The 27,539-nt window shown below is 54.1% G+C and overlaps 7 protein-coding genes across 7 annotated transcripts; 1 reads left to right on the top strand and 6 right to left on the bottom strand.

The window, feature by feature from the left end:
- Window positions 1-49: 49 nt before the first annotated feature.
- V2A60_006824 (LYR motif-containing protein) lies at window positions 50-484 on the bottom strand (the record flags this gene model as incomplete). Its single annotated transcript, XM_083258115.1, has 1 exon — window positions 50-484. One exon carries the CDS (start codon window positions 482-484, stop codon window positions 50-52), a length of 435 nt encoding a protein of 144 aa, XP_083114241.1.
- A 290-nt stretch (window positions 485-774) lies between these two features.
- V2A60_006823 (uncharacterized protein) lies at window positions 775-2,196 on the bottom strand (the record flags this gene model as incomplete). Its single annotated transcript, XM_083258114.1, has 1 exon — window positions 775-2,196. The coding sequence occupies one exon, from the start codon at window positions 2,194-2,196 to the stop codon at window positions 775-777; it is 1,422 nt and encodes a 473-aa protein (XP_083114240.1).
- Window positions 2,197-2,809: 613 nt separating this feature from the next.
- Window positions 2,810-3,758, bottom strand: V2A60_006822 (mitochondrial 54S ribosomal protein uL6m; the record flags this gene model as incomplete). Its single annotated transcript, XM_083258113.1, has 3 exons — window positions 2,810-3,177; window positions 3,248-3,361; window positions 3,473-3,758. 3 exons carry the CDS (start codon window positions 3,756-3,758, stop codon window positions 2,810-2,812), a joined length of 768 nt encoding a protein of 255 aa, XP_083114239.1.
- Window positions 3,759-4,164: 406 nt separating this feature from the next.
- On the bottom strand, window positions 4,165-5,891 carry V2A60_006821 (beta-1 tubulin; the record flags this gene model as incomplete). The annotated part of the gene is made up of 5 exons (XM_083258112.1): window positions 4,165-4,564; window positions 4,615-5,405; window positions 5,471-5,593; window positions 5,658-5,681; window positions 5,880-5,891. The coding sequence occupies 5 exons, from the start codon at window positions 5,889-5,891 to the stop codon at window positions 4,165-4,167; spliced, it is 1,350 nt and encodes a 449-aa protein (XP_083114238.1).
- A 1,000-nt stretch (window positions 5,892-6,891) lies between these two features.
- V2A60_006820 (protein GCN20) lies at window positions 6,892-9,207 on the bottom strand (the record flags this gene model as incomplete). Its single annotated transcript, XM_083258111.1, has 2 exons — window positions 6,892-8,358; window positions 8,416-9,207. The coding sequence occupies 2 exons, from the start codon at window positions 9,205-9,207 to the stop codon at window positions 6,892-6,894; spliced, it is 2,259 nt and encodes a 752-aa protein (XP_083114237.1).
- Window positions 9,208-12,456: 3,249 nt separating this feature from the next.
- V2A60_006819 (uncharacterized protein) lies at window positions 12,457-13,369 on the bottom strand (the record flags this gene model as incomplete). Its single annotated transcript, XM_083258110.1, has 2 exons — window positions 12,457-12,764; window positions 13,072-13,369. The coding sequence occupies 2 exons, from the start codon at window positions 13,367-13,369 to the stop codon at window positions 12,457-12,459; spliced, it is 606 nt and encodes a 201-aa protein (XP_083114236.1).
- A 9,292-nt stretch (window positions 13,370-22,661) lies between these two features.
- Window positions 22,662-27,029, top strand: V2A60_006818 (uncharacterized protein; the record flags this gene model as incomplete). The annotated part of the gene is made up of 2 exons (XM_083258109.1): window positions 22,662-22,679; window positions 23,136-27,029. 2 exons carry the CDS (start codon window positions 22,662-22,664, stop codon window positions 27,027-27,029), a joined length of 3,912 nt encoding a protein of 1,303 aa, XP_083114235.1.
- Between the last annotated feature and the right edge of the window lie 510 nt (window positions 27,030-27,539).

Below are 27,539 nucleotides of genomic sequence, written 5' to 3'. Positions count from 1 at the left end.
CTTAATTCCGTGGGGAGGGGGTTTTTTTCCTCCGTTCGTTTCTGCTTCTTTACAGCCGTCCCTTGGCCAGGACCGGCAGGTCCATGCCGACCCTCCTGGCCGTCAGGCGCACGCGCTCCGTCTCGTCCATGTCCATGCCCGGGTTGTAGCGCTCGAGGAGCGTCGCGTACGTGCGCTGCGAGCGCAGGTACGTCACCAGCTCGGCGGCCACAGCAGGGGAGGCGACGGCGCCCGCGCCCTCGCCCGAGGAAGGGGATGCTGAGGAGAAGGTGGCGCGCAGCTGCGTGTGCAATGGTGTGCGCGGCGTGGCGAGGATCGGCCGCGGCGGCAGCTCGCGCAGGATGGCGCGGTAGAGGGATCGCAGGTGCGCGGGCGAGGTCGTCATTGTCGAAAACTTTTTCAGGATCTTTGTTTGTGCGTCTTGTGTGTTGGTGGCGACGATGACGGTGGGTGGTTGAGGAGGCAGAGGAGCGGTGCACGGCATTGGGGCGTCTTTGGAAATTTTACCCACCACCACCGGTGCAATTGGCTTATAGGTGCCCATTCACCATCACCATATACATGTACAACTAAGCAGCAAATATTGTCATTCTAGGTTTAACTTTTTTTTGAATTTGAATTACTCATACGACCGCAGTGCATTTTCTGGCTTCCCAAGGCACAAACTTTGGCACCAAAATGGCTTGTACGCCTCAATCGATCATGTGCACGCTATATCATTCTTTTCCATAAATTTTTCAAATGGTCTAGTCCCATCATGTCACACCGTCATCTTTAGGCCTGGATATTGAGAACCTCCTGCACGGCAGCAAGAACTTTGCCGTGCACCGGCGCGGGGGCGGCGACGACGCCCTTGTTGTTGGCCAGCGTGCGGCCAGCGCCAAAGTCGAGGCGCTTGCCGTGGATGTCGGTGACCTGGCCGCCGGACTCGCGGACGATGAGGTCGCCCGCGGCGTGATCCCAGATCTTCTCCTGGTAGGTGGCCTTGACGGGCAGCCGGAGGTAGATGTCGCCGGCGCCGCGGGCGATGGAGCCGTACTTGGCCTGAGAGTCCATGCGCACGCTGGGCTGGGTGATGCCGAGCGCCTCCGAGATCCTGGCCTGGTCGCCGTGCGCCGAGTGCGCGGCCTCGACGCTCTCGCAAAAAGTGGCCGCCGAGAGGTCCGTCAGCGGGCGCATGCCAATGTGCTTGCTGGCGGCGAGCGCGCCGGCGGTCAGCGCGCGGCTGTGGGCGCCGTGGTGCTGCACGCCGGCGAGCAGCACGCCGTGGCCCTCGGCGTCGGTCTGGTTGGCGCCGCTCTCGGCCGTCAGGCGCGCGGCGTCGTCGACGGGCAGGTTGGGGCAGCCGAGGACGCCGACCTTGACGTCGCCGTCGACCATGAGCCCGAGGCAGACGGCGTACTGCCCGCCGCGGAGGAAGCCCTTGGTGCCGTCGATGGGGTCGATGGTCCAGATGCGGCCGGCGCGGCCGCCGGGGCTGTTGCCCTTGTCAATCAGGTCCAGCATGGACTCGACGCTGGCAATGGGCCCGCCGAGGCGCGCCTCGGCATCGGCGTCGGCGAGCGCGGTCGAGCGGACGAGCTCCCAGATGGTGCTGCGGAGGGTGGCATCGTCGCGGAGCTGCGCGGCCTCCTCCTCGGCGACGATGGCGTCGTCGGGGAAGCTGTGCTGGAGGGCGGCGATGATGAGCGCCTGCGCGCCAAAGTCGCCAATGGTGACGGGCGACTTGTCATTCTTGTCGACGGTGCCCTTGGCCTTTTCGTGGAACACGCGCTTGGTCAGGATGGCGGCGCGCTGCACGGCGAGCTCCGCCACCTCGAGCTCGCGCTCGTATCTAGGAGCGACGACCATGGTGTTGAGAGACGACGACGCCCGGTGGAGGAGGTGACCCGAGAGTTGGACGAGCCGTCGCGGGGACAGGAGGGAAGCTATGGCGGCGGCGGCGGCGGCGGCAGCAGCAGCGGGGGTGTCCGAGTTCGGCGGCGGCGCTGACGCTTTTGCTACTGTTGGTGTCGTCGAGGCGGGCGGGTTAGCAAATCCCAAAGGCAGCGGCGGCTTGTAGGGAGACCAGAAGGCAAGCAAGGCAACGAGGGCAGGCAGTGCGACAAAGGCGATGCCGACGAGGAGGCGGTGCTGGGAAGGATAAGAGGCCCGAGGTTCGCGGGGCTCTGGGCGGGATGCGGGACGGGAAGGCATGCACACACAGAAGGGAGGGGTTCCCTCTTATATATTTGGTAGACTAGAGACGAATTAAAATGGGCTGCTCGTGCTGATGCAGTGTGACGGAACGTCGGCCGATGGGCCTGAGAAGAATGGAGTTTTTCAAACGAAAATTGCGCGACGTCAATGGGCTTGCATAGACTTTGGTAGCGGTTCTCGACTCGGGAGCGACGTGATGGAAGGCTTTCACTAGTGGGGTAAGACAAGCTTCACCCATCAGCCAAGTCATCTTATAGTCTCGCCTGGCGGCCAGCCGAAGCACTCAAATGCCCAAATGGAAAAAGCTAGATTTTGCAAATCTGGCAAGCGCAAAACTAAATTCATGACTAATGAGTACGCAAGGCGTGCAAAATGCTGCATCATAATCTTGGCAACCCAGACCCTTTGTTCACGAGTAGCAATCTTCCATATATGCATCCATATAAAACGCTACAACATAATGTATAGTACAATAAACGGAGTAACCGTTTTTTTTCTTCAATTTTCCTGTACTTTGCCTCTTCTGGCAAGTATCCAGGATATAGACAGTACACAGAAGACAACCAACCAGAGTGCAGGTGCCTTCCATCTTTCCCGCAGCGCTTGTCTTCTATTTGATCTTCTTCTGCTTCAGCTTGATCGTCTGGTCATTGATAAAGACACCCTTGCCCTTGTACGGCTCCGGAGGACGCCACTTGCGGACTCTCCCCGCAAAAGACATGAGCACCTCGCGCTCCGCACCCTCAAGCAGGATTCTAGTTGGCGCGGGTGTCGTCACCGTCACGCCCTCAGGGATGCCCTCTTCCACAGGGTGCGTGAATCCGAGCTTCAGGCATAAAAACTTTTGTCCAGGATACGTGGCTTTTCTCTCGCGTTCCTCAACGGTCGCTCGGTATCCGACTCCGACTAGTCGTAGGATCGCGGTGTGGCCCTCGGACACGCCCATGATGTGGTTGTTGAGATACGCCCAAGTTGTGCCTGTGCCATGTTAGTATTCAAATCTGAGGAGCCTTGGGGCTTTCTTCTGTTTTCGTAGAGAGTAACCCACCCCACATCTCTTTTTGCTGCGCAATGTTGGCGTCGTCTACTGCCAGCGTGACCATGCTGTCCTCTAGGTTCTGCTCCATTCGCACAAAATTTGGCACATCCATGCTCAGTTCCCCTATACCAAAGTTATCGTTAGTCCGTTTGATCTCTCGTCCAAGCAGCATTGCATTGTCTCTATTGGCAATTGCAATGGCTCCATTCTCCGCAACAAAGGGGCTGCACTAACCCAAAGGTCCCTTGATAGTTATCGTCTTCATGATCTTAGGCTTGTACGATGTCGTGCTGTTAATTGCTCTCGGCTTTCCCATAGTCAACTCCACGCCCGGCGGCACAGAGATGGGTGTGCGACCGAGCTTGGACGGTCGTGGCCCGGTCGTCGAAAACTGTCGCGCGACCGTGGCTGCGGCGGTCGATTGCCACGCCGGTATCAAGAACCCGGGCAGCGAGGCAGCTGACAGTGGTGCCACACGAGCCACTGTCCCCATTGCCGCCTTTTTCGCGGGCGTAAACATTGTTGCGGTGAGAATTGTCTGCAGTCGCAAACTTGGTCGCCCATTTCCTATGGTCCTAGAAAGGATAGCTAACGGGCGATCTGAACTTTTGGCTGCTTACTCATCGCGTCACGTGTGTCTCACGGCCAGCCTTGATCCAGGAGCGCTTACACCGAGCTTCAGCATGACGGCATCTCTCCAAGACAGCTTGATGAATTATACACAAATAAGTGATTAAATGGTACTATGGTACTCGTATTTTGAACTGGTTGTGTACAATTGTTACATGAATTGCACGCACTCTCGAGGATATCTAAAAACCCCAGACAAATAATTACTTCCACTGCCTCGAAGTGAATAGTCACTAGAACGGTATCTTCTCTTTTGGGTCGAGAAACGCCCTGAGCTAATATTCAAGACTGGGAATTTACATGGGCTCCTCAGCCTCAAGGGGGAGCTCCTCCTCGTACTCCTCTTCCTCGTCATCAATACCAGCGTCCTGGTACTGCTGGTACTCGGAGATAAGATCGTTCATGTTGGACTCAGCCTCGGTGAACTCCATCTCGTCCATACCCTCGCCAGTGTACCAGTGAAGGAAAGCCTTGCGACGGAACATGGCGGAGAACTGCTCACCGACACGCTTGAAGAGGTCCTGAATGGAGGTCGAGTTACCAATGAAAGTAGACGACATCTTCAGGCCGCGAGGGGGAACAGCGCAAAGGGCATTCTGAATGTTGTTGGGAATCCACTCGACGAAGTAGGTGGAGTTCTTGTTCTGCACATTACGCATCTGGTCCTCAACCTCCTTCATGGCAACCTTACCACGGCTAATGGGTTGTTAGTTGTGTGTCAATTGGTGCCAACAAGGTGCACTTACAAAATGGCAGAGCAGGTCAGGTAGCGACCGTTACGGAAGTCAGAAGCAGCCATCATGTTCTTGGGGTCGAACATCTGCTGAGTGAGCTCAGGAACCGAGACGGCGCGGAAGGAGTGAGCACCACGGCTGGTCAGGGGAGCAAAGCCGACCATGAAGAAGTGAAGACGGGGGAAAGGAACCATGTTGACGGCGAGCTTGCGAAGGTCAGAGTTGAGCTGACCGGGGAAACGCAGGCAGGTGGTGATGCCGGACATGACGACGGAGACAAGGTGGTTCAGGTCACCGTACGAGGGGTTGGACAGCTTCAGGGTACGCATGCAGATGTCGTAAAGGGCCTGGTTGTCGATACAGAAGGTCTCGTCGGAGTTCTCAACGAGCTGGTGGACGGAGAGAGTGGCGTTGTAGGGCTCGACAACGGTGTCGGAGTTGCCGGGGGAGGGGACAACGGAGAAGGTGGCCATCATGCGGTCGGGGAACTCCTCGCGGATCTTGGAGATGAGCAGAGTACCCATACCGGCACCGGTACCACCACCCAGAGAGTGGGTGATCTGGAAACCCTGAAGGCAGTCGCAGCCTTCGGCCTCGCGACGAACAACGTCGAGGACCTGGTCAACGAGCTCCGCACCCTCAGTGTAGTGACCCTTGGCCCAGTTGTTGCCAGCACCGGACTGACCGAAAACGAAGTTGTCGGGGCGGAAGAGCTGACCGAAGGGACCGGCACGGACAGCGTCCATGGTACCGGGCTCAAGATCGACGAGGACGGCGCGAGGAACATACTTGTTACCAGAGGCCTGAAGAAATTCGCGGTTAGTATCCACAATGAAGCCAAGCTACGCGTTGTGCCGGTATAGCAAACCTCGTTGAAGTAGACATTCATGCGCTCGAGCTGAAGCTCGGAAGTGCCATTGTAGACACCGCTGGAGTCGAGGCCGTGCTCGCCAGAGATGGTCTGCCAGAAAGCAGCACCAATTTGGTTACCCTATCGAAACAAACACTGTTAGAGCCGACACTTGCCACAACGCAGGACCTCAGAAGCTACTTACGCACTGACCGGTTTGGAGGTGAACCTACAGACGCAAAAAGACGCAAGTCGTTAGCAACAATTCACGGTATTCGGAGCTCTTGGATGCCCTCCATCTCGAGAAGAAAGCGTTTGTGCTGGTGCAAGCCGGGAGCGCGGCGGGGTACCACTCAGGGGCTGCACAAGCTCTCAGAAACGCGTCGAGGAGGGGTCAACAAGAACAATGGCGGGGAGATGGACTCACAATCTCACGCATGATGGCGACTTGAAAATGTCAAAAAAGGGAAGCTGAAAGGGGTTAATGGAGGATGTAAGAACCGGACGGGTATCGAGAGACCGGGAAAGGCTTCAAGATATGTGGATGCGCGAGAGAGAGGAGAAAGGTCTGGGAGGAGCCGGGCGGTGTTGATTTTTTGCCTGGGCGAGGGGTGGAAATTGGTTCACCGCTACGATCCCCAGGGAAAGAGCGGGCAGCTTGTGCCAGAGCCAGCGTAACAGCCGACAAGCCTGCCAGGGGACCCGGAAGCTACCTCGCCGGCCAGCCAGTCACGGTTGTTTACCACCTGGTTTGACCCTTGCCCAAACGGGATTGGCGCCAAAAGCAAGGCACCACCAAATCTCAACAAGAGACAGTTCCGTTGGTAACCATTGTGTCGCCATGGATGGATGATTGAAAAGGACAGTTCAGCCGTGCAATTCGAATAGAAGAGAATGTATTTCTAACAGATGAAGTACCACCATTCACCAAAGTATTACCGAATCCAGGCACTTGTCATTGTAGCATCCCAGCATATACCTACCAGTATGTCAGGTACTTCGTACCTACCTCTGCTACTTAGGTACCCACTACCTACTTAGGTACCTTTTAAGGTACCTATAGACTATCAGCACCTCAGTGGTACGCAGTGTCACCTCCCCTTCAACCCTTCTGCAAGCTGCCCCAGCACCACTGGAGATTGGCTGGCGGGGGCTCACTTCCGAGATGAGTTTGTGCCCCACCATGGTGCACGGCACTATCGAGGACCTCAGGCAGAAGCTCTGGCGTGCAGATACGTCTTGGTGTCATCAACTTCCCACTAACAATGACGACAAGCCAAAAGCCAGAATGGTACTGCTGGTACGGCGAGTAGACAACTTTTACGAATCAATGACAAGAAATTGGCTATATTTTATATCGTGACAAATTCTACTACATCATGGTAATCATACCCCGCGTGACGCCTATAAATGCATACAACCATCATTCGCTTCTCACCTCAGTGCTGCTTCACAACACCTGCTGCATCGGCCTGTGATGCAATTCTCTTCTTGTACTGGTTCACATCACCGTCAAACTTCTCTACCGTGCCCCCGTCGCACACCCACAGCGACGTGCACACCATCTGCAGCATTGTCACGTCGTGAGAGACCATGAGCACGCCGCCCTGGAAGGCATTGAGCGCCTCAGCCAGCGCATCCATGGCTTCGATATCAAGATGGTTGGAAGGTTCGTCTAGAACAAGAATATGCGGGTTCGTAAGTGCCAGGCATGCAAACGCCACCCTCGACTTCTGACCTCCAGAAAGCTGGGCCATCTTCTGCAGACCAGTCGTGCCGGTGATACCAAACGCACCAAGCTGGCGTCGGTACTCCTCGTCTGACTTGCCGGGATACGTCTTGGCCATGAAGGAAACGGCACTGACCGTCAGATCCAGGGCGTCAATGTGATGTTGCGCAAAGAAACCGATGCGCAGCCGAGAGTTGGCCGAAATGATACCACTCAACGCCTGCAGCTTGCCAATGAGCAATTTCAGCACCGTCGTCTTACCAGCACCATTGGGTCCAACGATGCCAATACGAGAGTCGAGCTGAACGTCAAGATCCACGTTGCGCAGCAGAATATGGTCTTTAGAGTAGCCAAAAGTGACCTCGGACATTTGAATAATGGGGGGTGACAGCTTCTCCACGTCTGGGAAGACAAACTTGACATTGTACTCGGCCTCTGGCGCCTCCAGCACCGGGAGCTTCTCGAGCTTCTTGATGCGGGACTGCGCCTCGGACGACTTGGCGGCATTGTATCGGAACTTGTCGATGAAAGACTGCAGGTGCGCACGATATGCCATCTGGTTCTCGTACTCCTTCTTGGCAATCTTCTTGCGTTCTTCACGAGTAGCGTAGAAGGAGTCGAAGTTGGCTCCTCTGTAGTAGTCGAGACGTTCCGAGTGCTGGTGGACAATATCGGTGGCGACCTCGTTGAGGAACGCTCTGTCGTGGGAAACAACAAGGACTGTGCTAGGGTATGATTGGAGGTATCCGGAAAGGAAAGTGATGGAGGGGACGTCCAACATGTTGGACGGTTCGTCGAGAAGAAGGAGGTCAGGTTCGCAGAAGAGGGCTCGCGCAAGAGCCAGACGCATGCGCCAACCACCAGAAAAGGTCTTGGTGGCAAACTGCTGGCGCTCCGGGGAGAAACCGAGACCGGCAAGAATGCTGGCAGCGCGGGACTCGGCCTTGTCAGATTCCATTTCAGCGAGCTTGCCCTGGACGTCACCAAGCTTTGTGTCCATGGTCTCTTTCTCGCGATCGAGCTTGGCAGCGTCGGCGGATGTATCAGCGAGAGGTGCACGCTTGATTTCCAGCTCGGCCAGAGCCGCTGTAAGCTGTTCTTGTTCTCTCATCAACACCTTGCGCCAAACATCGGCATCGAGGACGGCCTGGATAGCAGGCGTATCGTCACCAGTAAGCTGCCGCATTTGTCAGTTTCGCCCTTGATGTACACACACAGTCACATCGGTACTTACTTCTTGTTCGACGTGGAGAATGGAAATGTGGGTGGGAATGGCGACTTCACGCCTTGACAAGGCTCGCAAAAGCGTAGATTTACCCACACCGTTGTTACCAACCAAGCCATACCGGTGACCGTAAGCAAGTGTAAGGGTGGTGTCGGTGAGGATGCGCTGGGCTCCGATGGAGACGTCGATATTGTCGAGTTTGATATCCTTGGTCTTGTTGGCACTGGCGTTGCCAATCTGGAGCGGGTTGACGGCCATGTAGAACTCTTCATAGGACTGCGCAGGGTCGGCCTGGTCGAGCAGCCTCGAAGCCTCGTACTCGACATTCTTGTACTGCTTCTTCTGCTGCTTGGCGGCGATCTTGCGCTCGGCCTTTTCGAGCTTCTTGCGGTCGACCTTGGACTCGACCTTGCGGACGTTGGCGGACTCGAGATCGACGCCGCCGCTGGCGACGGCCAGGGTCGACGACATGTTGCGCTGCGTGCTGACCTGGATGGTCTGATCGAGGCGGCGAATGGCCAGCGGCCCGTGGCGCTCGCCTCCGTTGGCCGCGGCGTACTTTTCTACCCATTTCTCGACAAGGGCCTTGATCTTGCCTTGGAAACTGTCGTCGGATTGCTCAGAAGCCGAAACCAGCAGCTCGGTGATGGCGTGCGCAGCTTCGGCGAGCGGCGATGCGGCCTCTGCGCCCTCACCACTGTCGTCGGACCATGCCAGTGAAGCATGGTTGAGGTAGCCCACTGAGTACTCCGAGATCACGGGGTCAATGTTGGGAATGGCGGCCTTGATCTCGGCCTCCATCGTGTATGGATATGATGTGTCGAACGTCTCGGTGTATATTTATTGTTTTCGTCACGGCGGCTCGTCGGATTGTCTTTCGACAAGTGGCTTGCGAAGTGGTGCAGCAATTTTGAAGCGATTTCCAATTGTGGGCCATCATCACCGCGCTACAGATGGAGGGGCAATGTCACAAAAGGTGAGCTGGGAAAGACGCCTGCGCGGCAGCGGCCAGCGACGGTAATTTTATGGAGAATAGAAGAAGTGAACAGAGTCTCCAGTACGATGCTATGCGAATAATAAGACTGATAAGAGGATTTGAAAATGTGAACTATTTCTTGAAAATGAAACGTCCAGCCAATCAAATTGTTAGCCTCTATTCTGTCAGAAAAGCATCTTGAGCGTCTTGGTTCTACCACCTTACGTCGACGGCGGCAATGGATCATGGTGAGACAGGCCTACAATTTCTCTTCCATATCTGGTCAACATTATCATAATCCGCATCGCCCCGCCAGAATAGATCAAGTTGCAAGATATGCCGCCAGCTATCAACTGAGTGGAAGCGTGATGACAGACTTGAACGGCATCGAATGCATGAAATTTGGAACAGGAGCAATTCAAGTCACTGCTCAAACGTAGCTTTACAGAACGATAGATCATCCAAAATACGAAACGACTGCAAGTGATCGCAGCTAGACATCTCTTTGCAGGTCCGGGAGATATGCTGCTAGACCTCTGATCCTTCTTGGCTGACTGATGTATACCTGCTAGAGCTCTTGAAATAGCTTACCTGTGATCTCTCTTCCCAGTCATCGCGATGAGATAGCCGAGGCAGTGGTACCTTCATGAAATTTTGAGGCATCTCAGCCGCCTTGAGTGAAGCGATCGCTTCTTTGAAACCCACTGTAGGCTGTATTGATACTCTCAAATGGGCTCATGGTGTCGACGAAGATTACATCAATCGTCTCAGCGAGCGTGAACATTGACAAGAAATGTTGCAGTGCTTCTTCGCCACGCTGCGGAACAGGTTACCCAGACTAAGAAAGCATTGTGCTCTCCAAGCCGGTAAGTTGGTCTTTTCATCTAAATGCACTTCGCGCTTGACATTCTGAATCAAGACGGTATTTGTACGCCTTGGCTGAAGCCCAGTCCTGGTCTGCACGAAGTTGGATGCCAACGATGTTGGTGGCGGGGATTTACTCCGCCGCAGTGTCAGGAGCGAACCACCACCGAGTGCATTGACTTTGTGGGTTGAAATATCTAACATTATCATCTCAAAATTTCTAATAGACAGTCAATCATACTTTTTTTTGTTTAGTTCGCACTCCACAAGACAAGAGTCCTCCGGGTCGTTTTAACGCCGCAGCCAGACTCAGAATGTCAGACAACGCGACACGAAAGAAGAAGTCGAAAGGCCTTGTGCTGGAACTTCCCCTGGATCTTCTCCTATGTGTGATTGATTTTCTCCCGCTACCTGGTCTACTTTGTCTCCAAAGAACCTGCAGGAGCCTGCGGAACGCACTTCGAAAGCGGCTCCGGCACGACGCCGTTCACGCTCCAGCCGACGAGATGCTGGAGGCTCTTACTATCTTTACCTTCGACAATCCCGACAAATGGGCTTGTCATATTTGTCTTTGTTTACACAGCATATTATTCCATGACACCCCACACACCTTGCGTATGAATCCAAATATCAGAAATCTGCAGGTATCACACATCTCGGCGGCGCTGCAAATGCTAACGGTACTGCCGATGTTACAGCAAATGATACGAATAACACAAACCGTCACGGGCTCCCTGAGCTCCGGCCGTGTCCCAACCGCCGAAGCCTCGATCGCTATTTCTGCCCGATATGGTGCAGCTACGGAGTACAATACCATCATGTACAGCTAACGCTGAAGTATCATCGTCTCGTTCTAACACCGAGGGAGCAGCAATACTTGGAGATGCTGCTGGCCCCCCACCACGAGTCCTTTTCTACCCCAGACGTTGATATATCGTTTACTGCGACACCTCGCGTGATCAGAGGCAGGTATTTGAGAAAAGCTGTCTGGAAAATGTGGCCACGCTCTGGGGAGCTATCATACAGCAAGATTGTTTACGTGACTGCTTGCTGCCATATGCACAACTACCACTATACAAATGAACGGGCAAGATTCGAAGAGGCTCTTTCACAAGCGTACCAACGTCAAATAGTCTCAATTGTGCAATGTAAATACTGCGCCACGGAAACTGAACTGATGTTTTCCGGAGGAAAACATCCTTTTTTCAGGATGAGGGTGTATCAGGATTTGGGGGCTGAAGGTTCTGTGCCCGGGGAGTATTGGAGGGCTGCCATGTGGCATGAAAGAATGTCCTTCGAGGAACACGTGAAGCGAAACGGAATATCAGTCCCTCCTGGACTAGTCCGGGCGACTTGGGGCAGTTGCGCTCGTGATATTACATCGAGGGTTAAGGATGATAAAGTCTGATTCTACTTATCAGGAGTCATCAGGGGTCGCAAACGGCAAACGATATTCTATGCAGCAGTTTTTGGGGTATTGAGGCAAAGACAGTCTATCAGAGGCAGCTCAAGTTTGCAGAGGTAGCTTTCTATCCCACTCATCATAGCGGAGACAACTTTGTATAGTTTCAAAGCGTTTGAACAATCAGTTCACAAGATATCTATAGAGCGGTTTGTAAGCAATTCAAGCTCCGTTTCGAGCCAAGCTATGCAACCGCCCGTTTCTCAATAGCCAGACAGTCGGTAACAGTACAGTCTCCGCCTTCCACGATAACGTAGCCATTTGCGCATGATGAGACGAACGCGGAAGCCAACAAACGTAGGAACCCCGAACCGACCAAGTTACGGCGAGCTGGGTCGATCTAAGGCCGTATGAAATACGACTAAGCAGTATTATCATCTGGGTCAGAGTCGAGTGTACCTTCAACCTCGGGCATTCCAATCATACAGACTCACGGTCAAAATCCTAGGTTTCAGTAGGTTCGGTGTCTTTTATACGGAGCGTGTGTTTCCGTACACGAGTAGACTCGGCTACTGCGCATGGCACTTTTTACGCCGAGACGCAGAATGGGCAGGGTGACGTTTCGCACTTCATTATCAAACGTCGCAGCCTTGAAAGGGTGTCTTCCTGGCCAAGGCTCAGGGCCAGGCTCTCCTCCAACCGCTCGCGAGCCTTTGCCTTTGCCGGAAGCCGAAAGTCGTGTATGCGAGCAAGATGGCTGCTACTCAGCCCGGGCGCCGCCAGCATGGCGATGACGCGACCAAACTCGTCATTTGCCAGGAAGTCGGTGCCCCGATTTCCCGAGCAGCATCTCGATCATGGACGGCATCGAGCCGAGCCTCTGCGTGTCAAAGTCGGACGGGGGGCACGCCGATCCTGCCGTCGTCGATGACGGCGCGCCCTGCTCGAGGCAGAACCCCGAGTCCCTCCGCGGGACGCAGAAGCTGGTCGTCGTCCCAAGTTCTCGACGGAGGCGAGGTACATGTGTGGCAGGCAGGTAGATGCGCGCCCTGAACCTCGCGCCCCAGCCCGGCGGGATGTGCCGCTTCCTCTTGCAGCTATACCCAGGCGTCGGTCCTGTGGTTTCGGGTCCGTGCCGCGGGCGAGGCAGCGTTTTCACCGCGTCGGCCCCCGTCGCGGGCTATCAGCCGCGCCGCCGCGTATATCGGGAGATCTGGTCCGCGCTCCGGAGCCGCTCTCCCAGCCACGCGACGGACTTGCCGTGGATGTCGGCCCCCCCCCCCCCCGAGGCCAGGAGCAGCTCCTGCAGCTCCCGGTGCCCCTCCAGCACGGCACGCGCCATGGGGTGGGGGGGGCAGGCGTCTGGTGTCTTGTGCTCCTGGAGGCGTCGTGGGCTGGTCGGGGTCCCCCCGGTCCGTCGTACGAGAGCAGGAAGCGGACGAGCTCCGGCGGCGGGAGCGGCCGGAGGCGCAAGACGTTGCGCAGGCAAATCTGCGCAGGAGAGGCAGGCAGCCGCGACGGCACGCCCAGAGCAGGGCCCTGTCGCGGCGGCCCTCGGTGCCGAAGAGGACGGGCCGCACCCGTGCCTGCAGCAGTCTGCAGCCCTGCGTCAACGGGGCCAGGTGGGCGGGCTCCAGGTCGTCGAGGATCATGTAGAGCACGTCGTTGGTGAGGGGCAGCAGCGAAGCCGGCCCGGATTCAACGTGCTCGAACGGTGCCATGGCTACTTGCATGGCACTGGACGAGCAGGAAAGGTGTTTGCGTGCATCGCCATTTTGTCATGCTCGTGTGGGAGTGTCGAAGAGAATAAAAGCATATGAGGTGTGCAGAATCAGGCTGCGTGAGATGGCGATTGTACGACGGCTATGTACAAAGTCAGCCTCGCCAAGTCATTGCCGCTTCGAGTCATCGTCACCAGGCTGTATACCTCAAAGACGACAGTAAATCGAGCTAAGAAAAACAAACACACTCGCGCACGATATCAGGACCTACCGGTCTCGGACGAGGACAATTCAACATGGAATGATTCTATAACCTGTGAACAATACGAATCATACCACGAGCTACCCTATAGTGACAGCCCCCCATCCACTCCCAAACGAGTCACAGCGGAATGCCTGGGCCCCAGATTCCGGACAAAGAAACGGGGTTCACCAGAATTCCTTGACCTGCTCCCGAGACAACTTTTTTTGATGGCCAAGAACATCTTCTACTCGGTAGTTCCCGATGCGGCGCATTACGGACCCTTTGGTCATTCCAGAACCCCCCTTCGGCCCCCCCTTCTCTCTACAAAGTTGCCGTGGATGACACCCAAGCCGAGTGACTGAAACTTGCGCAAGCGGTGAACGGTTGGTGATAAGACAGGCTTTTAAATGCCGCGGCCGTTTTAGTCCTCTTCTGCCGCAATTTTGTGCGTCGGGAGCCCTTTTTTCTTCTCTTTCGATTCATTGTAGCGCGCGGTCCCCATCGCCGTTGGTCGGCCTTGTTCTGAGCGCATTGGGGTTTGGCCAGCCAATCAGCAACCAGCAAGGCTCTTGGATCTCAGACGGCCAGTAAGAACGCGTCTGGACACGCGACATGCGCGTCACGATCGCGTTTTGATGTGGGTCTTGTTAGCTCATCTAATAATAATAATCTGCCGACCTAAAATCTACGAGTGTTGTTTCTTTTCCAGGTGTGCTGGGGTGCACACATCTGCCGAGGCAAAGCGAAAATAATGATACGAAAAGCAAAAACGAGATCGACCCCAGTCATTGGGTTCATTAGGTCATCTTCGGGGTATTCATTACCCTGGACAAAGAAAGACCGCCACGGACGACGGCGCGGACCCGAGGGTTCGGGATGCAAAATTGAGCCCACCCACCACGGTACCCCCTCCAATGGTTGAGAAATGGCAAAAAAAAAAAAAAAAAAAAAAAAAAGGTGGCACATGCCTCTAGTCCGGATCTGAACTCGCAGTCGTAGCATCTGTAACCCTACGTTAACGGCCTGACCGTGGGCACGGACGAGGATGAAGAGGAAGAATCTCGAAGCGCTGCGAGTTCTTCAACTGCGACCCCCGCTTCCTGGGTTCTGCGTCAGACTCAGACAATCGAAAACGAGAGCTGGCCGAACCCATGGCTTCGCTGGCCACGCCGTTCCTGGGTCGGCGACATGGGGAAAAGGTTCAAGTCAAGGCAAGCAAGCAAAGCTTGGCCCCCCCCCTCGCGGCAGCTAATCAGAGGCCAAGACGGCTTCACTGTTGACTTTGGAGGTGGGGTTCGTTTTGTCATTCGGAGAGGGGGGGCTCGCCTTTGCCTCTTTGCCATCATCGTCCATCGTTTTATTACTCCTCCTCCTCTCTCAGCTTGGCTGGGACCACCACATCATACCACCGGGCGTTGCCAAAGTGGATATCTTGAAGCGCTAAAACCTGCCAACCTGCTTTGGCTCCGTGGTTCTGGGGTGGAAAAGCAGTACAAGGTAAGTACTTACGCGCTGATCCAAAAGGCGCAGCATACTGGCAGCTGGCAAGTAGAAAGCTGGGAACCGGGGGTTGCCTTTTTTTTTTCTCTCTCTGTGTGTACACGGAGTACATACGTCTCTTCTGCCCCCGTGGTCTAGCACGTTTCGGAAAACTTGGAATAAGCTTCGGGACTACGTTATCAACATGGTGATACAAGGCTAGAACGGTACGGAGGAGCGGAGGCTTGACACCATTCGCCAGGTTCTCGGGTATTGACTACGGCCGTTCAACCATGAATACCCGCGTAGGACCGGCATCGTGACGGGTTCATTACTTGTCTCGTCGATAGAGTCGACAGAGCCGACATGGAAATGGCACAAAGAAGCTTCCCAAAGCGGCAGTCGACGAACAAGAATGGGCCGCCCGTCGTGTACGAACCCCACCCACCTTGTGAGCAAGGAACGCGGCTCGGAGAAGATGTAATTGGAATGCGGACGAGTGCAGAATTGTACGGACAGGGACGGAGCCTGCACATGGAAATGTTGCAAGTGTGGCAAAGTATCTTGCCGCCCTGCATGGCCGTAACTAACTTACTTACAGCCCAAGGAGCCTGGCTGCCTGGTTATCCTTGATTTGTGTGTGTGCGTTTCGGTAAGCTAGTTGGCTAGTCAGCCTCTTTCATGCATATCCCATGCCGTCAGGATGGGGAATGTTCGCCTCTTTCGGCATTGCATTTGTAGGATGTGCAAGGTTGCATCATGCGCCTCCTCACAGAGCTCGTCGCACGTTGACAAGGCCCGTTAGTTAGTCGTGGGCGCGACTCGTACAGCTTCTTGTCAATGCGGGGACTGGCCATCCTTACCCTGCCTGTTGGCTGGTGTTAGTTTGACGGATAAGACAAGAGGCGCCAAGTTGAGTTGCAAAAAAAAAAAAAAAAGAATAAGAGCGTGGCTGTCATGGCGCGTAGCGGTCGAGTCACTAGTACATAAATTTATTGTTTCGATCGGTATCCCTCACGGAATGACGTCCGCCACGACAGCTTCCGAAAGGCTTCGCCGGCCAGTCAATTGGTTGTTGTACGAAACATCTGTTGCCAAGTACTTGGGCAATCAGCTGACGGAAAGGACGTTGGAATGGCCTCACTTAACAAGACAGTTTCAGTACGTTGCAGCAAGCATCTCCATTGCCCTTTCGCTTGGAGTACTACTGGCACGTCAGTATGCAATTGACCGGAGCTGGCAGCCGAGCCAAGCCTAATACGACAAGACGGCCGAACCTGCGTGCCACCTCGTTGCAGTAGGGCAGTCGGCTAACGAGGGCAGGTCGTTTGAAGCTTGCATGCATCCCGCGGGCCGGCGTGGGGCGGAAAGGCGACTGACGCAGTGGTGATAAGCCTGGTGGTGATTTCATAACAATGTCACTGGTAACACTGACAGCTGGGTAGCAGGGGCAGAGCCTCACGACAGAGAGAGGCCAAAACTTTGTACGCAAGGAAGCAAAAGACAGCCATCGGCATCAACGTGCAGACAGTCACGGCACAGCAACACTTTCCCCCCTCCCGTAGCGTGGTCCAGCCCGCGCGCTACCCCTCCGGGCCATTTGCTGTGTCGCCCGGGAAAGCGTGATGGCGGTTGCCCGCATGCGAGTCACTCTAGCTGATGCATGTTTGACCTTGTGCCTCGAGATGTCAGCGAGAGACCAAAGCACGATGCTGCGGACCGATGTTGCGGTGAGGGCAGATCCCGATACCACGCCGTCAGACGACTTATTGAGACAGGATGAGGTCTCGAGCTGAGGCTGACGGACCCCTTTGATGCTCTGTGGCTATTTGTTATACGTTATCACAAAGTCCGTGGTGCCGAGTGACGTGGCATACTGGACCTTTTGCGGTCTTCCCCTTCTCCCCCCGGGCGGCTCAAAGCTGACTCCGCGCGCGTCGCATCATGGACTCTGTTGATGTTTTGATATTGACATGCTAGGATGGTATTATAGGCAACTAACACACGCCAGCTGTAGCCTAGTCGTCCGTCTAGCGTTGGTGCCAAGCCGATGCATGTCTCAGACTAACAAGACACAAAAAAAAAGGAAAAACAAAAATATAGAATGTACAAGAATGCACATTTGAGGGAACGATTCAGGTGGTACGACGCGTTTCTATTTATTGCTTCCCAAACTGAGCAGTGACACAATGGTCGGTCGGTTGCAATAACAAACACGCGGGGAGGGGGAGTAAAAGAGGTGAAGCTGATGAGGGGTAGGTCGAGTCCTGAGAGAACAGGAGATGCACCGTGCACTGCAGCTGAGGCTTCTAATTCTTCTTCTTTCAGCTTTCCATCTTCTGTTCAATCTTGTTGTACCAATTGGTTTTCTGTTTAATTCATATCCGCAGCGCCGCAGGTGCAATTTTAAAATGGCGGAAAATTAAAAAGAAAGGGAGTGGACGACGCGTTGAAAAACTAGGTAATAAATCGTGCATGCACCGATGGGGACCTGTTGTGTTTGTTTAATAGAAAAAAAAATGAAAGGGCAAGCAACAGTCTGTGCCTTTTTCAACCCCCTCCCAAGCTGAATGCAGAGAGCGAATAGGCGAACAGTACGGATTAGTGCGAGGAAGAACGAGGCGGAGGAAGAGGAGGAGGAGGATGGGGACCCCTTTGTGGTACAGTGTAATTTGCGACAAGAAAGGGGGAAAACAAAATGGAGCCTTTCTTCTTTCAAGATTCGATATGGGGGAAGAAGAAATTAGAAAAAAAAGAAGGGACGAAAAAAAGAAAAAAGAAAAAGGAATTGGACCCGACAGAGCGGTCGACCAGTTTCTTTTTTTTGTGAACCTGTTCGCGGGACTCCATCACAAATGTACTATTACAATCACCCATCTACTTACATGCACAAGTTGAGTGCTCCAGGTACTTGTGCAGAGAGAGAGAGAGAGCGAGAGAGACGGATGTGCTACATCATCTGCTCCAGTATGCCTTGCATGCATTTTACGGAATGGCTCGGAAGGATCTCGCATAGGCAGCATGACGGGCATAGTGATGTGCATTCTTTTTTTTTTTGTGCATGTACCTGCGAATAATATTGTCTCACTGGGAATAAAGAGGGCCAAGCCATGCATGAGGAAAGAATTGGGCCAAGCAAGCAAGCAAGTTGTATAAAAAAAAAGGAAAAGAGGACCAAAACTTATCCAGTCATGATACATCAGTATTAGTGAAGCTGATGTGCATGGGAAAAGCCCCAAGGATCCGCCTGCAGGGCCAGACAAAGGCATTTTGTGTGCTGCTCCGGCGGCTGCCCCCCTTTCTTTTGTTCTTTCTTTTGTTCTATTAATTTCTCTTTGGCTTGTCCGGAACCGACATTGTTGTTTTAAAAGGCAAAAAAAAAAAAAAAAAAACAAAGGTATAAATAATTTTTTGAGAGTCGGCGATGAAAGGAAATCGGAGCAACAGTACGGACAAGCAAGCACGAGCGAGGCCAAGCAAGGCAGACGGGATGGATGGTACGAGGCGTCATGCAAGGTTTGAGAGACTCGGCCGGTGAGTGGTGCCACGGATTCCTGTCTGCAACCCCCCCTCTCTCCCCCCCAAAAAGTGGTATTAGTAGGTTTATTGCAGCGCCATCAGCGCTATTATATCATATCGCCATATACGGAAAGTTTTGTGTCGTCGTCTGGTGGTGGTGGTGGTGGTGGTAGTGGCGGCGGCGGCGGCGCCCGGCTGGGTCCTTTTTTTTTCTTCTTTTTTTTTTCCTGACACCCCTCCGGCTCAGTCTTGCGGCGGGAAGGCGGGTGCTACGGCAGATGGGCATCGTTGGCATTCTTGAATAGATGAATATCGGAGAGAGAAATTGGAACAAGAATTGAGGCATGTTGACTGTGTACTTGCGGGGAAAAAAAGAGGGTGTGGTCGTTTATGACGACAAAAACAACATCTACTACTGCTACTACTGCTACTACGGCTACTACTGCAAAAAAAAGCAATGTGTTGATGATATATGAGCAGTGCATGCATGTAGAGATGGCAGAGCTGGTGGTGTTTCAATCATGCTTGACAACTCATGATTCAAAAAAGAAACGAAAACAACAACAACAACATCATAAACAAAAACAATAATACACACACCTCCACCACTCGGTTCAAACTAGACGCCAATACTTATGCAAGTCAGCCAAGGAAAGGCAACAACATCCAACCAAGTAGGTTGTACGCCAATGACGCAGTGATTGGGGCCGGTAGCCTCGCCTCGCACCAGAGAGAGCGACAGGGCCTTGCAGCCAGTGAGGAGAGGGAAGCGGGCATATGGATCAGAGGAGGCTGACTGCAGTGGGACTGAGAGTGCCAACGTTATTTAAAATGCACACGACGAAACACGCGAATAATGAGACCGAGGAATCAATGCATGTACTGTATGTTTGTACAATCATTGATATACAAGACAAAGGGGGTGGCGGCTGTCAAGGGAGAAAAAAAAGTCAATGATGGGCAAGTACACGGAAATGGGAAAGAAGAAGAAGAAGAAGAAAAAGAAGAAAAAGAAGCAACTAAACTTGATGAGTACTAAGATCTGTAGACACCACCATGACCACCGAGACGAGCCGTCAAGGGGGGTGGGGGAACGAAAGTTGCGATTAAACTAGGGGGGACTGGAAAACACATGGTTCGATTATGAGTACTCCGTAGATGACGGCAACTGGATGGTGAGGCCCATGTGTCTGAATGTCTGAGTTTTGATATCTGGGGGAGGAGAAGCGAGAGAGACGAATACGACCCGACCCCTTGCTGCCTGTCCTTGGTAAAAGGAAGAATAAAGGCCGTGGAGGGCTGTTTTGGTTCTTGTTCTCTGACGAGCATGCTCTATATATACCAGGACAGGTTTGAGGCTGCTGATGAATGGAAAAAAAGAAAAGAAGGAAAAAAAAAAAGTCATAATCTCTGAAGAGGGTTTAAAGGAGGGGTCCATGAATAACCGGGCAAGGTGATGGCGTTGCTGCCATGACTACTGATTTTCTTCATCTTTTTCCTTTTCTTTTTTTTTGCTTCCTTCTCTCCATCTTCAATGTTTTGTCATTATCATTGAGAAACTGTACAATGTATTGTAATATACCGAAACACATATTACAAGACTGGGCCAAAAATGATGAAAATATGCATATTTCTTGTGCTGGCTTATAACCAGTGGAGTTGTAGGGAGTACACACACAAGGCTTTCCTTTCTCTCCATGTATATTCTTTTCCTCTCACGCCCTGGCTCTGGGGGATCTTTTTCTTCTTTTTTTTTCTTTTCAGTTTATGGGCTGCGATGCGATACGCAGTGGAGTGAATAAAGAGATGAACAGGAAGAAGGAAAAAAAAAAAAAACAACAAAAAGACGAAGAATAAGAATGAATGTAAAGAATCCTTCCTGTGTATGCTAGTTAGAGCACGGGCAGCCCACAACTACCTAGTTACGTACAAGGGGGACGGCGGGCGGCGGCAACAGTAGTTGTCATTGTCATTGTCATTGCTGTGTCGAGTGCTCTTCGATATCTGGCCTGTTTTTATATTTATCCCCCAGCACCTTTCATTCTTCTTCTTATTCAAATTTTGGCATACGAGCTTGGTGATGCACTCACCATGTAGCACGGTCCTTTTTTTATTGTTCCTATACGCTCCCTGGTACCAGGAGGCATCTTGCGCCTCTCGTCGTCGGGCCGGTGCGTCTTTTTGCTTGCCTACCAGTAGTTCTGTTTATTATTAGCTTTGGGTGATACATGCAGGCCAGCGGCGGTGGCGGCGCCGGGGGGGGGGGCATGTGGCTAAGAGGGAAATCATGACGGCTATGTTGCAGCTTATTTCATGTGTATTGTGCAAGCAATGTATACTCCGTGCGGATTTAGAGTATACGCAACTGCCTAGCTTCTAGCAGTATTTTTCTTCTCAATTCTTCAATTGAATCTCCTCTATGCAAGAGGAGACTCACCTAGACTCGATCAAACATTGTCTTTTTTTATGGGAGCTACCGGTTACATGTCTACTACAATCGAGTCAAGGTACCAGCCTGTCGAGATGCCACCGAGACAGCAGACGAACACCTTTATTATACACGGTATAGGCTTATTCACATGCCGCTGTGCGGACACTGCTGGGATTGGCAACGATTACTGGATAAATACCTGCCTATCCGAGTAGAAGGTAGGGCTATGCAAGCAGCCAACAAGCCCAGTACTGCTAGCTAGATTGGCAGGGGGCTCCGGCTCTAAAACACAGCGCCGTCCGAGCCTGTGGGGACCGCTGGGGGGAGGAAACCAGACCACCCCCGCTGTGCTAGTAAACCAAACTCCCCCCTACCTACTTGCTACTCTAAATAAGTTACCGGGGGGGCCGCTGCTGCAGCTCCCCTGCAAGCTGTCATAGCAGACTTTTGGTTGCTAGGTACTCAGTAGGTAGGTGTTTATAATAGTACTAATAAAGTACTCCGTAGGTAGGTAGATGATAGGTAGGTATCGAGAGAGGCTGCCCTGTGTAGCAAACCCCTTGCAGCGCACCGTCGCAGCTTCATTTCAGTTTGTTTGAAATCTTCTGCCAACGAGAGGAGCATTTTTTTTTCCTTCTTCTTTTCTTTTCATCATCTCGTCGCTCATTTTGGGCAAATGAAGGCCTGTTGCAGTCAACGCACCGGCCCTCGGCGAAAAGTGCCAAACGGGGTGGGCATGTCGCTTGCAAGTTTGGTGATGTTTTGAGCAGTTGGTAGGCATGTAGGTACTACCTACCTACTTACCATCTGATATCTTATTTCGCTACCTACCTTAGGTACCTACCTACCTTACCGTCCTACCTACTTGGCAGTCAGGTAGGGAGTTCTCTACTCAGTACTTGGGTTCCTCTCATTATACTTGTAAAAGTAGGCCAATGACTGGCTGTTTACAGGCCGTTACTGGTAGGCCGCTCAATGCGCTTGGTCTTTGGCCCGTTTATTTATTTATTGTTTTTTTTCTCCTGGCCTGTTGCCTGTGTTTGGCACCTGCAGGCTGCAGAGCCCACGCTAATCTCATACCGGCCCCATCAAACTGGCCCATCAACTGGCCCATCAACTGGCCCATCAAACTGGCCCATCAACTGGCCCATCAACTGGCCCATCAACTGGCCCATCAACTGGCCCGACGACTCCAGCTTGACCCATCAACAACCGTCTCTCTCTCTCTCTCTCTAGTCATCTCTCTCTAGCCATCTCTCTGGCCTTGTCTCTGACCGGCTTTGCGCTGCTTTCGCCTTTTGCCTACCAAAACACGACAACCACACATACACTCATACAACCACACACCACCCAATTCTCTCACTCTCTTCGCTTCTCTCCTCTCCTTCCCTCCCGCTCTCCGTCGTACCAGAGAAGAAAAAAAACATCACGACACCCATTCTTCCGTCCACCACCACCACCGCCGCAGCCGTGCCGCCGTTTCAATCACAACCGACGCCCTCGCCTGGCGGACAATGCAGCTCGCATCTCTCCTACAACTTTGCGTCTTTTGCCAATCGTAGAATGCTCGTCCTGCACCTCTCCTGCTGAGCAGCCTGAGCAGCCAGGAGCCAGCCATCATGCAGACGGTTCCTAGTGTAAGTTTGGCAACCGCCCTCATCTCTCACCAAGCCCTTATTTTTGCCAGCCTTTTCTCTACTTCTACCTTAATCTTCCCCCCCTCTCCTCTCTCTCTCTTTCTTCTCCCATCTCTCTCTGTTATTCTTTGCCTCCCTCCCCCTCTACCTCTCCATCTGTCATAATTTCTCTCTCTCTCTCTCTCTTTCTTTGTCTGTCTGTCTGTCTGTCCTTCGTAAGCTCGAGTCTCTTGGCCTCCTATTCTCCACCCCCTCCCCTCCCTCTAGCCCTCGCTTCGTTGCTTCATGCCAAACCCGTTACATCTCGCCCTTGGCCTCATCCCAAATGCATACCTGAGTCTTGCCAATCCCCACACAGCTTGTCATTCATGCCCTCCTTCCACGTTTTTTCTAATCTACCGTCGTGGCCCTCGCAATTCCCCCAGTCTTGCTAACCCATACTTCGACGCCCTCTAGCTCGTTGGCACCGGCACCGCCATTGCTGCCGCGGCCAGTGGTCTGGTCTTTGGCCATCCCGCCGACGCCCAGCGACCTGCCGCCCGCCGCGTTCTTCACAAACGGAATGCTTCTCTCGACCCTTCCACGACCCGGCATGATCGCATGACCCCTTCCTCCGTGCCTCGTCCCGCTACGAGCCGCCCACAAGAGCCAATCGCCATGGCCCGCGAGGATTTGAACCACTTGACACTCCCTCGCCCGGCATCACGCTCTCGTCCCCCACTCTCACGCTACCAACGACCTCAATCCTCCCAGTTTCCCAGCCGCCATCCCTCTACAAAGAATCATAATAACGCACTCGGAAACGAAACCTCAGTTACCTCGCCCGGTCACACCGATAGCCGACGCAACTCTCTCTCCTCGACCGGCTCATGGATTCGCAGGCTCTCGCTTCGGCCCCCTTCTCAACACGGCTCTAGTCCTCGCTCTAGCATGGTCGTCGACAGGCAGTCCGTTGCGCTGTCTCACAGTTCAACTGTGCCGATTCTACGCCCCAAGACGGCCGCCCCCAACCTGCCCCCCAACAAGCTCGTCAAGAGGTGTCCCTCGACGCACAACGACGACTCGTATACAGTGTCTCGTTCCAGATCAAAGGGGCACCTGCCAACACTCCGTCGACCGGCCACGAGCCACCAGCGCACCGCCACGCTCGAGCAGCTACGCTTGAATGCGCAGGAGAACCAGGAGCCCCCCTTGTCTCCCGAGCCAAAGTATTCCTTTGAACAGCGGCCGAGTACCGACTCTATAGGCACGGGGTCCAACACCACGAGCAGCCAAGCATTTTCGGAAAACACGCACTGGTCTTCCTTTTTCCATTCGAGAAGAATCAACCTGGCCGCAGACGCACGATCCGGTACTGGAAGCCCCCATGCGAGAGCCAACACGCTGCGACGTATATCGGCAAAGGTCATTTCGGCTTGTCAAAATACTGTGCACCTGGTGAAACCCAAAATGGTATCTCCAGCTTCCCTGCCTTCTCTACGTCGTGGGCCTTCGACGCACTTGGCAGAAGCAGCGAAAATCGTACCTGAACAGGCTGAGCGCGAAGCACAGGAGGAGCGGAAGCAGCAAGGGCGGCAAGGCCTGGTTGCGCTTTCGCAGCAACCGGAGACGGTGCCGACAGAGATGGAGGGTAGTCGGGACGTTATAACCGAACGCCCCTCCTCGTCAATGCGCATGAAAAGATCACTGTCAACGTCGTTGGCAACGGTAACTGGTCATCTAGTGTCCAAGACGTCTGGCAGCATCAGGCGTCCGAAACGGGGCGAGCGCCAACCCGTGTCTGGTGGTGGTGCTAGCGTGGGCAGGCGTCATGCGTCAGCGCCCATTAGCGGCTCTTCGGCGGTGCTAGCGGGCGTGGGGCATGGCACCATGGGCCTGGAGCCACCAATGGCCTCGCTAAAAAGAGGTTCTGCAGCGACGCTACCACGGATGGCTTCTGCTTCAGCTGCAATAGATGAAGCGCCTCTTCGCTCCCTGCACGACGCTCGACAGGGCACGCAGACCCAGCAGCAGGCCCAGCAGCGGACCCAGCAGGCTCCTTCTGCTTCTCAGCGCTCGTTCCAGCACCCGCAGCAGCAGCAGCAGCACCCACAGCGCCGTCAGCCCTCCTCCAGCCCTCGCTACAACAACCCCCAGCGGCCTCCCTACAGCGCCTCGTCCCCCACTGGCCCAGCGCCCACCACCATTGCTGCTCTCGGTACTGCCACTTCTCCCACCACATCCTCCTACACCACCACAACCACCACCACCTCGCCGTTTCACGGCTCCCTCGACAGATCTGTCTCCTCCCCACTGACCCCCCCGCCCCAGCGTGCTCTGAATTTTCAACTCGACAATTCTCTGCCTCGCGCTGCTTCTTCCGCGCCTGCATTCGGCCCTGCTGGCGGGGTACCTGCCTTTGCGACCGCTGCCCATTCTGTCCGGCCTCTTCAGCCCTCGACCAGCTCCACGGCCAGCTCGGCCATGTCCACCTCCCAACAGAGGTCCCCCTACCATGAAGTCTCGCCCCAGACGGACGCATTCGATAGCGACGGCAGGGGTTTCGTTTCTGGAGACGACGACGACGACACGGATTTCAAGAGTGACACCCATTACGATTCTCTCCGCACCGTCGCCTCCAGCCGCGCCAGGGCCGTCGACACGCCTCTCGAGTCTGTCTACGACGAGTCGCCTCCAAGCACCGCCAGCAACGGCAAGTCGCGCCGACTCTCTATTCACGAAATGCTCGACAAGGCCTGGGATGCCGACGACAGGATCACGGAAGAGGACGAAACGTCCCAGACTCCCGTCCGTGCACCCTCCACCACCAAACTGATACCGGCCAACCAACATGACGCCCGCCGCGGCCCCTCCGCCGACGACCTGCGTCACGCTGAGAACTCTCTTCACACTTCGCTCCCCGCTAGGGATTTTGCAAGAATGTCTTTGGACGACGAGTTTGACGACGATTGGGCCCGCTACGACGACGAAGCCGACTCCCACATCAGCCCTCTGTCTGCTCCGTCCAAGAACTCCCTCAACGCAAAGGGCATGAACCCAAATGTCCGTCTCGCTCTCGCCAACATGGCCAATGGCACCCAAAGTGCCGAAAATCCGCAATCTGCCGAAAGGCCTCTCAGTAACATCTTTGACTGGGGCGAACCCTCAGCCCAGGACAAGCAAGAGGCTGAGCGACGGTCTGGCCGCCCCCAGACTGCCTACGGAAAGCAGACCATGGACCCCCGAGGCGGCCGTTCTGCCAACCGACGTGGACCTGCGCCTGCGCATGTAAGGAGCCAAAGCGTGCCGGTAGTCCACGATGCTGTCGATGAACCCAGGTCCGCCGCCGCCAAGTATGGAACGTGGGGCCTCGGCACCAAGACTGTTAGCGAAGATTGGGACGAGGACTTTGAATTCGGTTCCGCCGCTGGCAACGACGGCCGCGAAAACGACTCCACGTTTGCCGTTCCCGAATCGATTCGGGCCAGCCAGCCCAGCGTCAAGGCACACTCGGGCCAAATCAGAGAGCTGTCTCTTCTCGTCAACGATCTCAAGAGACTCTGTCGCCATGGCCGCGACATGGGCCTTTTGGACGGCTCACAAAAAGCCTTTTGGAAAGAAGCAGAGGGTGTCATTGCTCTTGCGTCCCCGGATGACGAGACCATGGATGACGATCTCGACTCGAATCCCTCGGTAGACCTCGACGCATTCGATGCCAAGGCCAAGCAGGGAGATTCACGGCCCAAGACGCCTCTGTCCGAGCAACAACTCCTTCTGCCGTCCCCCAAGCTCGAATCCTCCGTCTCCAAAACTGCTGTGCTACGCGAGCGTCACTCCCCACGCCGGCGCTCTGTGTTTTCTCCCGACGATGACATCTTTGGCGGAGCCGACAGCTCAGCGGATAAGAAAGCTAGCTCGTCGCCAAACAAGACGAGTCAGAAGTCGCCACGAACGCCCGAACGCCTCGCCGACGTTAATGGCGTCGTGCGAACCGTCATGGAAGCTATGCAGCATCGCACCGACGCGGACGCTATCCCGGACACTGGAAAACCTAGCAGAAAGGTCCAGTTTGACACAAACAACTTACGAGCGCTGGTTAAACGATCTGGCGAGCTCCGTGATACGCTTTCGGATATTATCCGCAGGACAGATCAGCTCACCCAGAGCCCAGCAAGGCCGCTCCGGCACGACCGAGACCGCGGCCCTGATTCCAGCCCAGCGTTTACTCGCGTCTTTGACGATCCCGGTTCCAGCCCTCCCCGCCGCGTTACGAGAAGTCGCGGCAACACTTCTCTACAACAAACTACATCACCAGACAGTTCACCACCTCCGCAATTAGAACGACGATTCCCGTTGATGACGGTACGATAACGGCAGTCAGTATAGCTGCACGTTCATGTAGGAACTTGCCTCCTTGCGTTTACGATACGTTGAATGGGGCAGTGTATAAAGATTTTAATGTTTTCTGTTATCTTTGCATAGCGATGGCTTTGGGCTTTTGGTGTATTGCTTTCAAAAAATGGCTTTTTTTTGTTCTCCCTTTTGTTTTGTTGATGAAAACTCTTACCACACTTAGAATTATGTTTTTTTTTTCGTGCCGCGAGGTATACGTTGACGGCGTTGCTCATGTCTTCTTTTTTCTTCGTTCTTGCTCAAGTAACCCCAGTTGTGAATAAGGGCTTCGCTACACTCCCACCTATCACAAGGCGAATTTTCTGCTTGATTGCTTTGCACAGACACGCAGCCTTGGTTTACTCTTTCGCTCTACCTCGGTGAACAAGCAAGCATAAAAATCTATATCCGATGAAGGATACTTGCTGGCATAACTTGTTTCAGAATCTTGGCTTGTGGTGCGGGGACACGGGGGGGGGGGGGGGGGGG

This window comes from Cordyceps javanica, chromosome 4 (genome assembly GCF_051103115.1).
Source record: "Cordyceps javanica chromosome 4, complete sequence".
In the NCBI taxonomy this organism is placed as follows: Eukaryota; Fungi; Ascomycota; class Sordariomycetes; order Hypocreales; family Cordycipitaceae; genus Cordyceps; species Cordyceps javanica.
The sequence above is the reverse complement of the archived record's forward strand: the minus strand, read 5'-3'. Positions and strand labels throughout refer to the sequence as shown.